The sequence below is a fragment of the Vipera berus genome (genome assembly GCF_964194415.1).
Source record: "Vipera berus genome assembly, chromosome: 14".
NCBI classification, from domain to species: domain Eukaryota; kingdom Metazoa; phylum Chordata; class Lepidosauria; order Squamata; family Viperidae; genus Vipera; species Vipera berus.
Window position 1 is genome coordinate 7,159,144 of NC_138217.1, and position 12,730 is coordinate 7,171,873.

General features: G+C 45.3%; 1 protein-coding gene across 1 annotated transcript in view; it reads left to right on the plus strand.

The window, feature by feature from the left end:
- FBRSL1 (fibrosin like 1) overlaps positions 1 to 12,730 on the plus strand; it is a 523,964-nt gene that overhangs the window by 213,190 nt on the left and 298,044 nt on the right. Inside the window, exon 3 of the mRNA XM_081338816.1 lies at positions 4,997 to 5,098. Within this exon, the coding sequence (XP_081194942.1) occupies positions 4,997 to 5,098 (102 nt within the window). The remainder of the gene's footprint in view (positions 1 to 4,996; positions 5,099 to 12,730) is intronic.

Here is a 12,730-nt window from a genome sequence, read left to right on the forward strand (position 1 = left end):
GAACGATTTCCCACATTCTGGAAAGAATAATGAGGTCTTCCCACTCGTCTATCCTAAGTGAAAACAAAGCAAAACAGTACATAGATAATAATAATGACTACATGAATCGGGGTTGCCTTCCTTATACTCTTGCCATCGGCTTGACAGTGACGTTGGTCGATAGCCATTCATCAACATGGGGTGACTTTGGCCGGCCTGCTCAGAAACCCTGTGCAAAAGCAAGCCCACAGACTGCCACAATTTGCAGTCGATCGCACTTTCTTGGCTAAAAGCACAGTTGCGTTCACACAAGACGCCATGCCCTAAGCCCTGCTTCAGTGGCGAGACTCAGCAGGCTAAACTACAATCGCATACACTACACCTAGGCCACGATTTACAGCACGATTTGCTTAGTGACCGTTCAGAGTTGCAGCATTGCTGAAAAAAAGGGAGTTTATGATCCTTTCTCACACTTACGACCGTCGCAGCCTCCCCCACTGTCACGTGATCGAAATTCAGAAGCCTGGCAACTGGTTCCTATTTATGACGGTCGCAGTGGGATCCCGGGATCCCCTTTTGCGACCTTCTGACAAGCAGAACCGACGGGGGAAGCCAGATTCCCTTAACAACCGTGTTGTTAACAACCACAGCGATTCACTTAACAACGGCGGCAAAGGTCGCAAAACGGGTTTAAACGTCTCACTTAAACAAATGTCTCGCTCAGCGACAAAAATCTTGGGCTCTGTTGTGGTCGTAAGGCGAGGACTACCCGCAGGCAATTCTAGCGTGCTGGGTGTGAAACGGGCCGCGTTCTGTTTTGTCGCGCGTTGTCGCCTGGCGTGGCTGTGCGAGGATCAAAGTTGTCACTCATCAGCCTGCTGGGATTTTCCTTTCCTGTTTGGCTTGCCAAAAGCAGCCCGTTCCTCAAAGTTCTCGGGGAGCCTAAAATTAGAAGCCCCCCCCCAAGCCAAACAAAGCCGAAGCAGATGGCCGTGGCTTTAAGAAGAGCGTGATTTATAAGATAAAAAAAATATTAAAAAATAAAACTTTAAAAATTGTCAAAGGGGGTGGGTGGGGGAGAAATCCCGGCCGCCTGTCGGAGCAGCTGTAGAAAATGAAGGCAGACGATTCCATTTGGATCCCGACCCAAGTGTGTTTGCAAATGCCTCTGAATGTGCGCGAGATAATAAACAAATTCATTGATACCGCCAAAGATCAGGCTGAATCCTGCTCCTTCGCAGGCGGTTGGGCTCCCGTTAGGAGCAAGCCAGCATTGATAGGTTAATGGGGGTCAGGGTCACCCAGCGCAACATCCTTCAGAACAAGTTAAGAAAAGAATTTGTCTCCTTTTGCCCCGCAACTCCCAACGGCCCTCCGAAGGGAAGGCAGCTTTGGATAAATCGAAGCGCGTTTATTAATAATGAGCGGACGGCAAAAAGCTTGCTTACGCACGGAGAACCGGGAGAGCACAATCCTGCTCTGCAAAGCGGCAAGTAGGGGAAGGATACAGGCCGTCCTCGGCTTATAACCATCTGTTTAGTTACAACGGCACGGGGAAAAGGGACTTAGGACCGTTTTTCACACTTCTGACCATTAATAATAATAATAATAATAATAATAATAATAATAATAATAATAATAATAATAATAATAATAATAATAATAATAATAATAAGTTGGAAGGGACCTTGGAGGTCATCTAGTCCAACCCCCTGCTCAGGCAGCAAACCCTATACCATTTCAGGCAAATGGCTGTCCAGTCTCCTCTTAAAAACTTCCAGTGTTGGAGCATTCACCACTTCTGGAGGCAGGTTGTTCCACTGGTTAATTATTCCCACTGTCAGGAAATTTCTCCTTAGTTCCAGGTTGCTTCTCTCCTTGATGAGTTCCCATCCGTTGCTTCTTGTCCTGCCTTCAGGTGCTTTGGAGAATAGCTTGACTCCCTCTTCTTTGGGGCAGCCCCTGAGATACTGGAACCCTGCTATCATGTCCCCCCCCCCTCGTCCTTCTCTTCATTAAACTAGACATACCCAACAGGAATGGGTGTGATTCTGCAACTCTCATTGACCAGGAAGTTGTTTAGTGTGTCGGTGTGCCCCAGTCTTAAGGTACCCTTCAGCTGAGGAGGGGTGGCTAATTTGTTTTAAAGAATCCTGGGCTCTGTTCCGTGCTGGCTGGGATATTCTGGGAGTTGAAGCCACCCCATGTTCAAAGTGTGAAGGACCCTGTGGTCGACACGGATTCCTTTTTCAGGAGATCTGTGTCTAGACCCGTGCCTTTTAAAGCTGAGAAGAAGAAGAAAGAGAAAGAACGAACGCGCCGAATTGGATCAAAAGGGAATATTGGCGGTGGTGTGTTTTCTGTCTCTCTTCTGCACAATTAAAATTGGCCAAATCAGCTAAGGCAGCAAGGAGCAGCTTCAAGTTCATTTCTCACCTAGTCTGCCAAGGAATCCCCCCTACCAAAAGCCAATAGATTGCATTGTGCAAAAAAAAAACAAAAAAACAGGTTGTTCTCCCAGTTCAGACCTGCGTGAGTCTCATTAAGGTAATTACCATTGAATTAAAGCAGGTTACCTGACTGTTCTAGCAACGGGGTGAGGGACGGGAGGGGGGGGGTCGAACTTCCCTGCAGGTTTAAATGGACAAGATCTGTCAATTCGCAGCAGGCATTCACAGCAGGAAACGAGGGACAGAGGCACGGAAGGAAGTTTAATCATTAACATTTTACTCGGAGAGGTTAATGGTGGCGTCAGGGCCTCTAATTTGCTTGCCCGCTGAAAGCCCTGGTTAGGTCAGATTCCCCTTTGCGTGCGTTGCTGTCTGCATGTTTGTTTCATTCCATTTCTGCCTTGCCACGATAGAGAAGGCTCGGCTGGAAACGTGCACTTTTTCCACATGTGACTTTGGGAAGAGAAGGGAAGATGGAAGATAAATAAAAGAGGACCGCCGTTGTGCGCAAGGCGATCAAATGAAGCGATTGGGAATTAGGATTGTGGTGATGCACACGCCAGATGTTTAGACTGGATTTAGCATTTTTTTTTTATTAAAGAGTTTTACAAAAAAAGATTCCCCCCCCACTTCCCAGAGCTGAATACAGGGTTATAGTTATAATAATCATACTCTAATTAAAGATTATCCATAATATAAAATTAACCAAATTCATAATGTGCTTTAACTCCCCTTTAACATAACTACATACAAAGTACCAATAACAATATCCCTCTAAAATCTACTCATAAGCTAAATGGAACTTTTTAGTCCCATATTTGTTCTGAATATAATTTATCCATCTCCTCCAAACTGAAATATATCTTTCCTGTGAATGATCCTTCAAATAAGCAGAAATCTTAGACATTTCTGCAAGATTCGAAACTTCTATAGTAGGCAAACTATCCTTCTTCCAGTATTGTCCCACCAGTAACCGTGCTGCTGTTATCAAATTCAACATCAAATTGGTTTCTTTAACATCACAATCTACAAGATTTAGCATTTTTTTTTATCCGCTTGCTGTTGTTATTTCTGTAGAGCTAACAATGACCAGCTCCTGGATCCTCAGGGAAAAAATATCTCGTAGAGGGCCATATTGATATTAACTGTACCTCTAAAAGAGAGGAGGGGGAAAACCCAAATTGAATAGATGCAGTTAAATTGAAGCATCATGTTAGACTTTTGCAGGAATTAAGCCTCAAGAGTCGCAGGTCAGGTAAGTATAAACCTGACGTGCCGATTCAAACAATTGAAAACCAGTGTTACTTGTTCCTTCTAAAATTATTGTTTGGGAAATACTTAAACAGAGATACCGGGAAAATTTTGTCACGTCAAAGGAAATAGCTTTGGCTCAAAGCAAGAACATGGTTTCCTAACATAGGTCGGTGAGCGATGGTTTCGTGTCCGAAGTTCCAAAGTCCCATGCTAAAATGCCCATTTAACTGTTATTAAAGAGCTGATAAGGGAGGGCTCAATGGTTAAAGACACGGAGCTTGTCAGTTGAAGAGCTAACAACCTGGGTTTAAGACCCCAGCTCTACGCGACGGGTGAGCTCCTGTTACTTGCTCCAGCCCCTGTCCACCGAGCAGTCCGAAAGCATGCAAATGCAAGTAGATAAATAGGTACCACTTTGCCATGCAGTGGGCCTTTGGCATGGCATCCTGTTGGCCACACGGCCATGGAAATTGTCTTTGGATAATGCTGGCGCCCTTGGGCCAAGAAACAGAGATGGGCGCTGCGCCCTAGAGTCGGATGCGACAGGAGAAACCTTTACCTTTAAAAGGCTGATAATAAAGGGACGCGGTGGTGGCTCAGTGGGTTAGGACGCTGAGCTTGTCGATCAGAAGGTCGGCAGTTTGGCGGGTCGAATCCCGAGTGCCGGATAGCAGAGTGAGCGCCTGTTACTTCTCCCAGCTTCTGTCAACCTAGCAGTTCGAAAGCACGTAAAAAATGCAAGTAGAAAAATAGGGACCACTATGGTGGGAAGGTAACAGCGTTCCGTGCGCCTTTGGCGTCTAGTCATGCCGGCCACATGACCACGGAGACGTCCTCGGACAAGCGCTGGCTCTTCAGCTTTGAAACGGAGATGAGCACCGGCCTCTAGAGTCGGAAACGACTAGCACGCATGTGCAGGGGAACCTTTACCTTTACCTTTACCTTTTTAAAGCCTAAAGCTCTACCTAGCACCCTGTCTTTGGGGTTATTTTTTTCCTCTGTTTTGCAACCTCCTTGGCCAGTGGCCTTCCCAATGCTGAAAAAGTCTGCCTTGAAATAGGTATAGCAAGTCAAAACAGCTGCATCTTGGAGATATAAATATATAATGAAAGAACAGGTGCTTGTCTGCTTCTTGGGGCCATCTTGCCACCTCGGGGTGCCAAGGAGGTCTGAAATGTCATTAGTTTAAAATCAGACATTTCCCAAATACATTTCCAGCTGTTTTGGAGAGATGCCCGAACATTTGGGCCTACGTGAAGGTGGTTTCCTTCAACCTTTTGCTAAAGATGATGTGGTTTCTTGCTTCTTTACAGATGAAGGTCCCAACAAGACGGGGTGGCAGAAACAGCGAAGATGACAGCATCCGGGAAGCCACCAGCTCCCAGCTAAGTAGCTCGAGGGACTGCCTCAGTGATGTGAGTATCTTACGAGAAACCCCGGGGCTCTCCGGGGCTGCCGTGTCCTCAACCTTGCACGAACAAACGTTGGCGTTCAGAGGTCAACGTGTAATAACTTTCTCTTCCCATCCCTATGCCATGACAGAGTGTCAAGGCGTAAGTGGCCGATCTCTCTGGCAAACACTCTAATCACTGCGCAAACAAGATGATAAGGGAAAGATCAGAAAGGGGGGACAGTTGTTCCTACGTTGGGAAACTGCCAGCCGGGCTGGAAGGAGGAGTCAAGTGGGGAATTAGCCTTGAGTCCTTACGCAGCCACAAGAGGCACAAGCCTGACCTATTCTCCTAAGGCCCACGAAGCCTGATTTGAATTGTTCCCAGTGGAAAGCAAGCAGTCTGGGCAGTTTCTTGGGCAGATACAGGTAATCCTCAACTTACGACTACAATTGAGCCTCAAAAGTTCTGTTGTTAAGCGAGACGTTTGCAAAGTGAGTTTTGCCCCGTTTTGCAACCTTTCCTGCCACAGCGGTTAAGTGAACCACTGCCGTTATTAAGCTAGTAATACCGCTGTAAAGCGGAGCTGACTTTCCCAGGGACTTCGCTTGTCGGAAGGCCACAAAAGGGGATCACACGGCCCCAGGACACTGCAATGGTCAAACTGAAACTATGAGTCAGATGGCAAGCAACTGAATTTTGACAAATTTGTGGATGGTGCCACAACGGTCGTGTGAAAAACGGTCATCAGTCTCAGTTTTCAGTGCCGTGGTCACTTCGAAAGGCCACTAAATGAATGGTCGTAAGTCGAGGACTATCCTTGTAGGCAGAGATCAATAAAGTTGCTGGCTTCAGCTACTCACGAGTAGCTCTGCTTGCTTGCAGCTAACAAGCTGGGCAGAGAAGAAAGTTTCATTGGGTGTAGGGCTGCAAGGCAGTGGGTGAACATGCAAATGTGTGAAGCACTATGAAGCCTGATATAAGACTAAGGGCTATTGCCCTTCCTTCCTTCCTTCCTTCCTTCCTTCCTTCCTTCCTTCCTTCCTCCCTCCCTCCCTCCCTCCCTCCCTCCCTCCATCCATCCATCCATCCCAGTTAGAATGTAGTATTCCAGGTAAATTCTGCCCTCAGCCTGGAGTTCAATCCTGACGGGCTCAAAGTGGACTCAGCCTTCCATCCTTCCGAGGTCAGTAAAATGAGGGCCCAGATTGTTGGGTGGCAAAAGGCTGACTCTGTAAACCGCTTAGAGAGGGCTGGAAAACACTGCGAAGCAGTATATAAGTCTTAAGGGCCATTTCTACTGCTATTCCACTGATGAACTTATTTTAATTTCTCAGCCTCTGTGCTCAGTAGCGGTTGGGATTTGAAGGATGGAAAGAGGTTCATTGCCTCCCTCTGAACTCCCCAATTGCTGCCTTTGAGTGAAATGTTATGACCAAACAGAAACCAGACGGTGGCTTTGTGTATAAACACCCAAATGGGTCCTTCCCACCCACCCACCCACCCCATCTCCACCCCCGTTTTTTAATTCCCTTTCAATAGCCAAGGAATCAATGAAAGCGCTGAGATAATTTCATGGGAAGCCTTTTTTTTTTTGGTCTGTATGTGTGTGGTGCTAGCAATTAGCATTTTGCCTTCATTAAAACATGATTTTTTGCTAATTAGGACCTTCCCCGTTAGGAGAGATTTTAAATGACGAACAATAATCAAATGCTGGCACCAGGCATGTCTGAAATATTAAATTTAACATTTCAGTGGCGAACAACGCCAATGTCCCAGGGAGAGTAAGTTTTCATGTTGAGTTCTATTAATGTGAAATATGGTTCATAAGTAGAACCTGTCACAGGAAAAGCAGTTCATGCCAACCAAATTCAATTGGACAGTTAATTTAGCTTTAAAATTGAAAACACTACCTCTGTTTCTAGATGCTAGGGAAAGGGGGAAAAAAACAGCCTTTGATAAGCCTAATGTATTTGCTATTAAGGCGCTCACAGCTTATAACCCCCGAAGAAGTGGGGGGGAGGGATTGTGGTGATGGTGGTGGTGGGGGGGGGTGTAAAGCAGCTCACACAAATGTGTTTAAAAGCTGGAAGTATTTATTAAAAACGTCAGCTGAAAAGTGCTTTTGGCAGATTAAAATGGGATTCGGCTTGACAAGTCTGACAGCCGAATTGTGAGGGTAGAAGTGAAGGAAGGAAGGAAGGAAGGAAGGAAGGAAGGAAGGAAGGAAGGAAGGAAGGAAGGAAGGAAGGAAGGAAGGAAGGAAGGAGGGAGGGACTAGAATTCAGCCTACGTGTGTGATGAGTGTGAACAGGGAGCAACAAACGGTGTGGTAGGGGGCGGGGGAAAGACGTAAGGATGGAGAATGCACATCTTCCTTGGCTCCAAGGTTGAAAAGAAATCTGGGAGAACCCAGAAAAGAAGGCGGTGGAGAGAGAGGACCTGTGAAATCCACGTAGAGGCAACTCCACCATGTTTGACATTGGCTGAGGTGGTGGCTCTGTGTGTGTGTATTTTTATTTTATTTTTTATTTATTTTTATTACATTTATATCCTGCCCTTCTCCGAAGACAGGGCGACTTACAAGCTTAGCAGTAGCCTTCATTCTATGCATATGCCTGCTTGTTAGGGCTTTCACCCCCCCCCCCAAAGCGGCATTATTACAAAGTCAGCTTGTTGCCCCCAACAATCTGGGTCCTCATTTTACCTACCTCGGAAGGATGGAAGGCTGAGTCAACCTTGAGCCTGGTGGGATGCGAACCTGCACTAATTGCAGGCAGCTGGTGTGTGTGTGTGTGTGTGTGTGTGTGTGTGTGTGTGTGTGTGTTTCCTTGCCGCCTCCGTTGTTTTCTTTTTGGGTGCAGCTTTTTGGGTGCTTCCCATCTCTTGTGTGCCTGGAGAGGTTCTCTCCGTCTCAGGCACATGGGTACAAGAACATGCATCAGAGTGCCTTGGTCCATCCTGTTCTTTTCCACCATGGACAGTGGGAGCTTCTGAGAAGCCCACAAGCAGATCATGTTCCTCAAGAATACAGTGAATTAGGGAGGTGTCTGCCTGCAAGGTTCTTCTGGACTTGCCTGGCTAACAGACCCTGGGTATTTCCATCAAGATCATTTTCTTTACCCTACACAGATGGCTTCCAAAGCTATTCCATAAGACTGGAAAAATGGACTCCTCTAAGACTGAAAGAAAGATACTTCATGTGCCTTCCTGCTCCCTTGCTTGCTAGCCCACCCACCCACCCATCTATCCATCCATCCACCCATCCATCCATCCATCCTTCCATCCCCGCAACGTACATGCTGCTCCATTTCTGGAGACTCTTGAGTTCTTGGCCAATGGCAACCATCTCTTCTTGAAGGACTTGTACCTCCTTATCAATAAATACATGGCAACACTCCATTGTAAGGTGTAGCGAAATTGTTTTGAGACCTCCAGCAAAGTCACCTCTCCAAGGTGACCAACAGGCACCGAATGGGTTGAGAAAGAAAGACCCATGAGAGAGCCACCCAGCAAATTCCGTTCTGTGAGATCCTTGTTGCTCTCTGAACTTAGTTGTTGATTTCAGGGAGCACCAGGGACCCCACAGTTCAACCCTGAATTACAAATATTCTTTTCCATCAGAGTTTTGCTTCATCTGCTACCACACTGGTGTTAGCAGGAGGAACCAAAAGGGGTTTTTTAAATAAATAAATAAATAAATACATACATACATACATACATACATACATAAACAAACACATCTTTAAACAAAGCAGATCTCAGCATCCATGTTTCTTCTCAACTCTGCCCTCAGATGCACTTGAGATTTAAGCTGGTTTGCAAACCCTGCTATTAAATAGCTAATCTCCTGCCCTGCTCTGGTGAGTCAGAATGAAAGTCTGGGCCACGGGCTGTTCACATGTCAGAGCAGAAACCCTTGTGGACTCGGTTATAAAACAGCCCAATCCAAATACTTGGCTGCCGAGATTTAGATCAGCAACCTTGATTTGGGAACCCTTGGCAGAAGCAGGAGTACCATGTCAACAAGGGTGAGGCACACCTTAAATCCTAAAATTATATTTATCTTAGGAAACATGCGTTCACTAGGATTTGGGTCATTTTCTCATCACCTACTTCCCTAAAATTTTGGGGGAGTAAGTTCCCCCCCCCCACTGCACCTACCTGTAATGGAATGTGTGGATGACCTTGGGGGGAAGGAAGGAAAGAGACAGTGCCTTAGGAAATATTCAGAGCTAGGAGATAAGAGATGGAGGATCCCTCAGTTGCTTAACAGTCAGAGGAAAATCGGAAAATCCTCCCCAATTACTCAGGCAGTTAAAAGTGATCTTGAGAAGTCTGCACTTTTTATACCTGCAAGTTTATGTTAATGTAGCCTTCCATTAAAGCAGAATTAGCTCATCTGGTGGTGTTTCTTGTCTGGTTGACCCAGGAGGGCCAACAATCGGACATGAGGAATCTTAAAAGAATTAAGAAACAAAGCCTGATGACTATTTGGATTGAAATGAAATAGGGGCAGCCTTTGGGGTCATAAGGGACACGGCGGTGGCTCAGTGGGTTAGGACGCTGAGCTTGTCGATCAGAAGGTCGGCAGTTTGGCGGGTCGAATCCCGAGTGCCGCGTAGCAGAGCGAGCGCCTGTTACTCGTCCCAGCTTCTGCCAACCTAGCAGTTGGAAAGCACGTAAAAATGCAAGTAGAAAAATAGGGACCACTCCGGTGGGAAGGTAACAGCGTTCCGTGCGCCTTTGGCGTCCAGTCATGCCGGCCACATGACCACGGAGACGTCTTCGGACAAGCGCTGGCTCTTCGGCTGTGAAACGGAGATGAGCACCGGCCCCTAGAGTCAGAAACGACTAGCACGCATGTGCGGGAGAACCTTTACCTTTACCTTTAGCCTTACATTAAAGCAGAATTAGAATTAAGAATTAAGAAACAAACCCTGATGACTATTTGGATTGAAATGAAATAGGGGTAGCCTTTGGGGTCATCCCAAAAGAATAACAAGAGTTGGCAGGGATCGTGGAGGTCTTCTAGTCCAACCCCCTGCTCAAACGGAAGACCCTACACCATTCTGTTGCTTCTCCTTCCCCTTCAGTTCCTTTGTTTCGTAATTGTCCTAATTTTCCCCAAACCCGCTCCCCCTCGTGTGTGTGTGTGTGTGTGTGTGTGTGTGTGTGTAAAATCCACCCGGCACTTTACATAATGGCTTTTTAAAAAGGGTTTATCTTTTCTTGACCCATCCGCTTAAGGAGAGCCTGCGTTTTTGTTTTTTTTTAAATGGATCTTGTCCGTTGCTAAATGGAATGGATTGCTGCTTATTATCATCTAAATAGAGTCCTGATCTGCCCACAGAACAGCAAATATTTCAAAGCTGCATTAATTGGAAATGTAGGGGAGGGATGGGTGGGAGGGATGGCGGGGTGGGCTGGTGTCACGGAGTGACAATTTTGTGCTGTGGGTGGGCAAAATCGACTGCCAGTGGCCTCCTTGGTTGTAGCAAATGGGTTTTCGTAGTTAGAGGAAACTAGCCCTTCGATTCTCAGGGGGGGGGCATCCCTGGATGAATGGGGTGGGCTAAGGGGCACAGCAAGAGCCTAAGGGAGTGACAGACCAAAGCAGAGAGCAAATAGGCAATTAGAGGCAGGTTGGCTGGTTGCAAGCTAGGAGCCCCAAGGTGGAAATTAGAAATATAAAATATCAGGCGTAAATAAGCGGCTGATTAGGAAATAGCTCGCGAGAAGCAGGTGCCCCCCCTCAAGAGTAGGTTCCATGGATAAATGGGCGTGTTTCGGTCAGGTGCAGAGAATCAGGACCAGGTGTGAAATTCCAGTTAAGCTAATTTATTGCTTTGGCCTATACAGCTAGTCCAGATTTTGATCACCCCACCCTGGGGATGCTGCAGCAGTCGTAAGTGTGAAAAACAGTCATAGCTCACTTTTTCCAGTGCTGTCGTCAAACGGTCCCTAAGCAAACTGTTGTAAGTCGAGGACTACCTGCACATAAGTCTCTAAGTCAATCAAGTGTCAGCACTAAATTTGGCCCTCGATAAGAGGAGTAAGACTTAGATCACTTGTGGCAACGTAATGACTCCAGGCTGATTCCTCTCTTGACGCCCCCCTCCGGCTCTACCTATTCTTCTCCTGCACCCTCCCGACTTATTCACCCAGCCGTAAAAAGAATCACGCCGGCTTCTGAGTCGGTGTTAGATGTTTCTGTTGCTCTTTCCAGCTGTCAGAACAGAGTGGGCTTCCTTGCCTTTGGAGAAATGAATAAATGTCAACAGAGGAAAAGGGGGGGAAACGCCAATGAGAAACCACCCCCTGCCCTTTGCATTAGTGTTCAGATCAAGCTGAGCCTCGTTGGTGATTCTTTACGCGAGTTCCTGAAAAAGAGATTTGTAATTTCCAGGTCTCCTGTGGTCTTTTTTCATGACTTTGCTCCTGATCATCATCTCTTGCCTGCTTTGGAGAGGTTGGGTAACTCCAGCCGATGGTTATTCGGCTCTTTTACTTTTGTTTTCTTTTCAAAGTCCAGAATCTATTTTCTTCTTTTAATTTTTCCTGTTTTAAGAATCTGTATTTTAACGTTTCTAATAAGAATAAAAATTTATACAACAGCGCCCCAAAAAAAAAAAAGTCCGGTGCAAAAGGAAGAATATTTGCATTTTTAAAATATATTTTTTTTAATTTAAAATTATTATTCTTAAATTGTGATGGTTATTTTAACTGTGATGCTTCTGATAAAAATAAATTCTAAAATGTTAACTTTAACATTTTAATTTCCCTATACCGTTTTTATACTTTGATGTTTTATATTTTATTGTGCACCTTGAGAGTCCCTTCTTTTCTCCATAGATTTACACCTATGAATCCTTTATATACATACATGTTTGTTTGTGTGTGTACATATATGTATATAGAATGAGGGACTCATATATATTATACGTATACATATACATATACAAACACATATACATATACACATACATGTATAGAATGAGGGAGTCGTATACATATATACACATACATATATACATATATAGAATGAGGGACTATACATATACACATATATACATACATATTTACACATATAAAATGAGGGACTCACACACATATACACACACATACATATACATATATAGAATGAGGGACTATATATATACAAATATACAGACATATACATATTTGTGTAAATTTTTTGGTTTTGCTAACAAAGAATTAAATTTACACAAATATGAGCTGTCACCGGTGTGACTACTGCCTGTCGATGGCCTTCGGTTAGGCTGAAACAGGAGATAAAGATTTGTCCCATGTTTGGGGCCTAGCAAGGTAATCTAAAAATAGTTAACAAGCATTTGACATATACATATTTACATATATAAAATGAGGGACTCATTACACACACACACACACACACACACACACAGAATGAGTCCCTCATTCTGCTCTCCTTCTTTCCACAAATTCACACCTATGATTTAATTCTATAATTCTTTCTACATGTCGCACGTGTGACCGGCACGCACACCCTTTAATTGGGACACACAGCTAGGAACGTACATCAGTGTACCCGGAACTTTATATTCCTTTGGTTGAGCCGGGGGGGGGGGGCGAAGCCAGGCGGGGACGAGGCTTGCATTTTTGAGCATTCTTTGC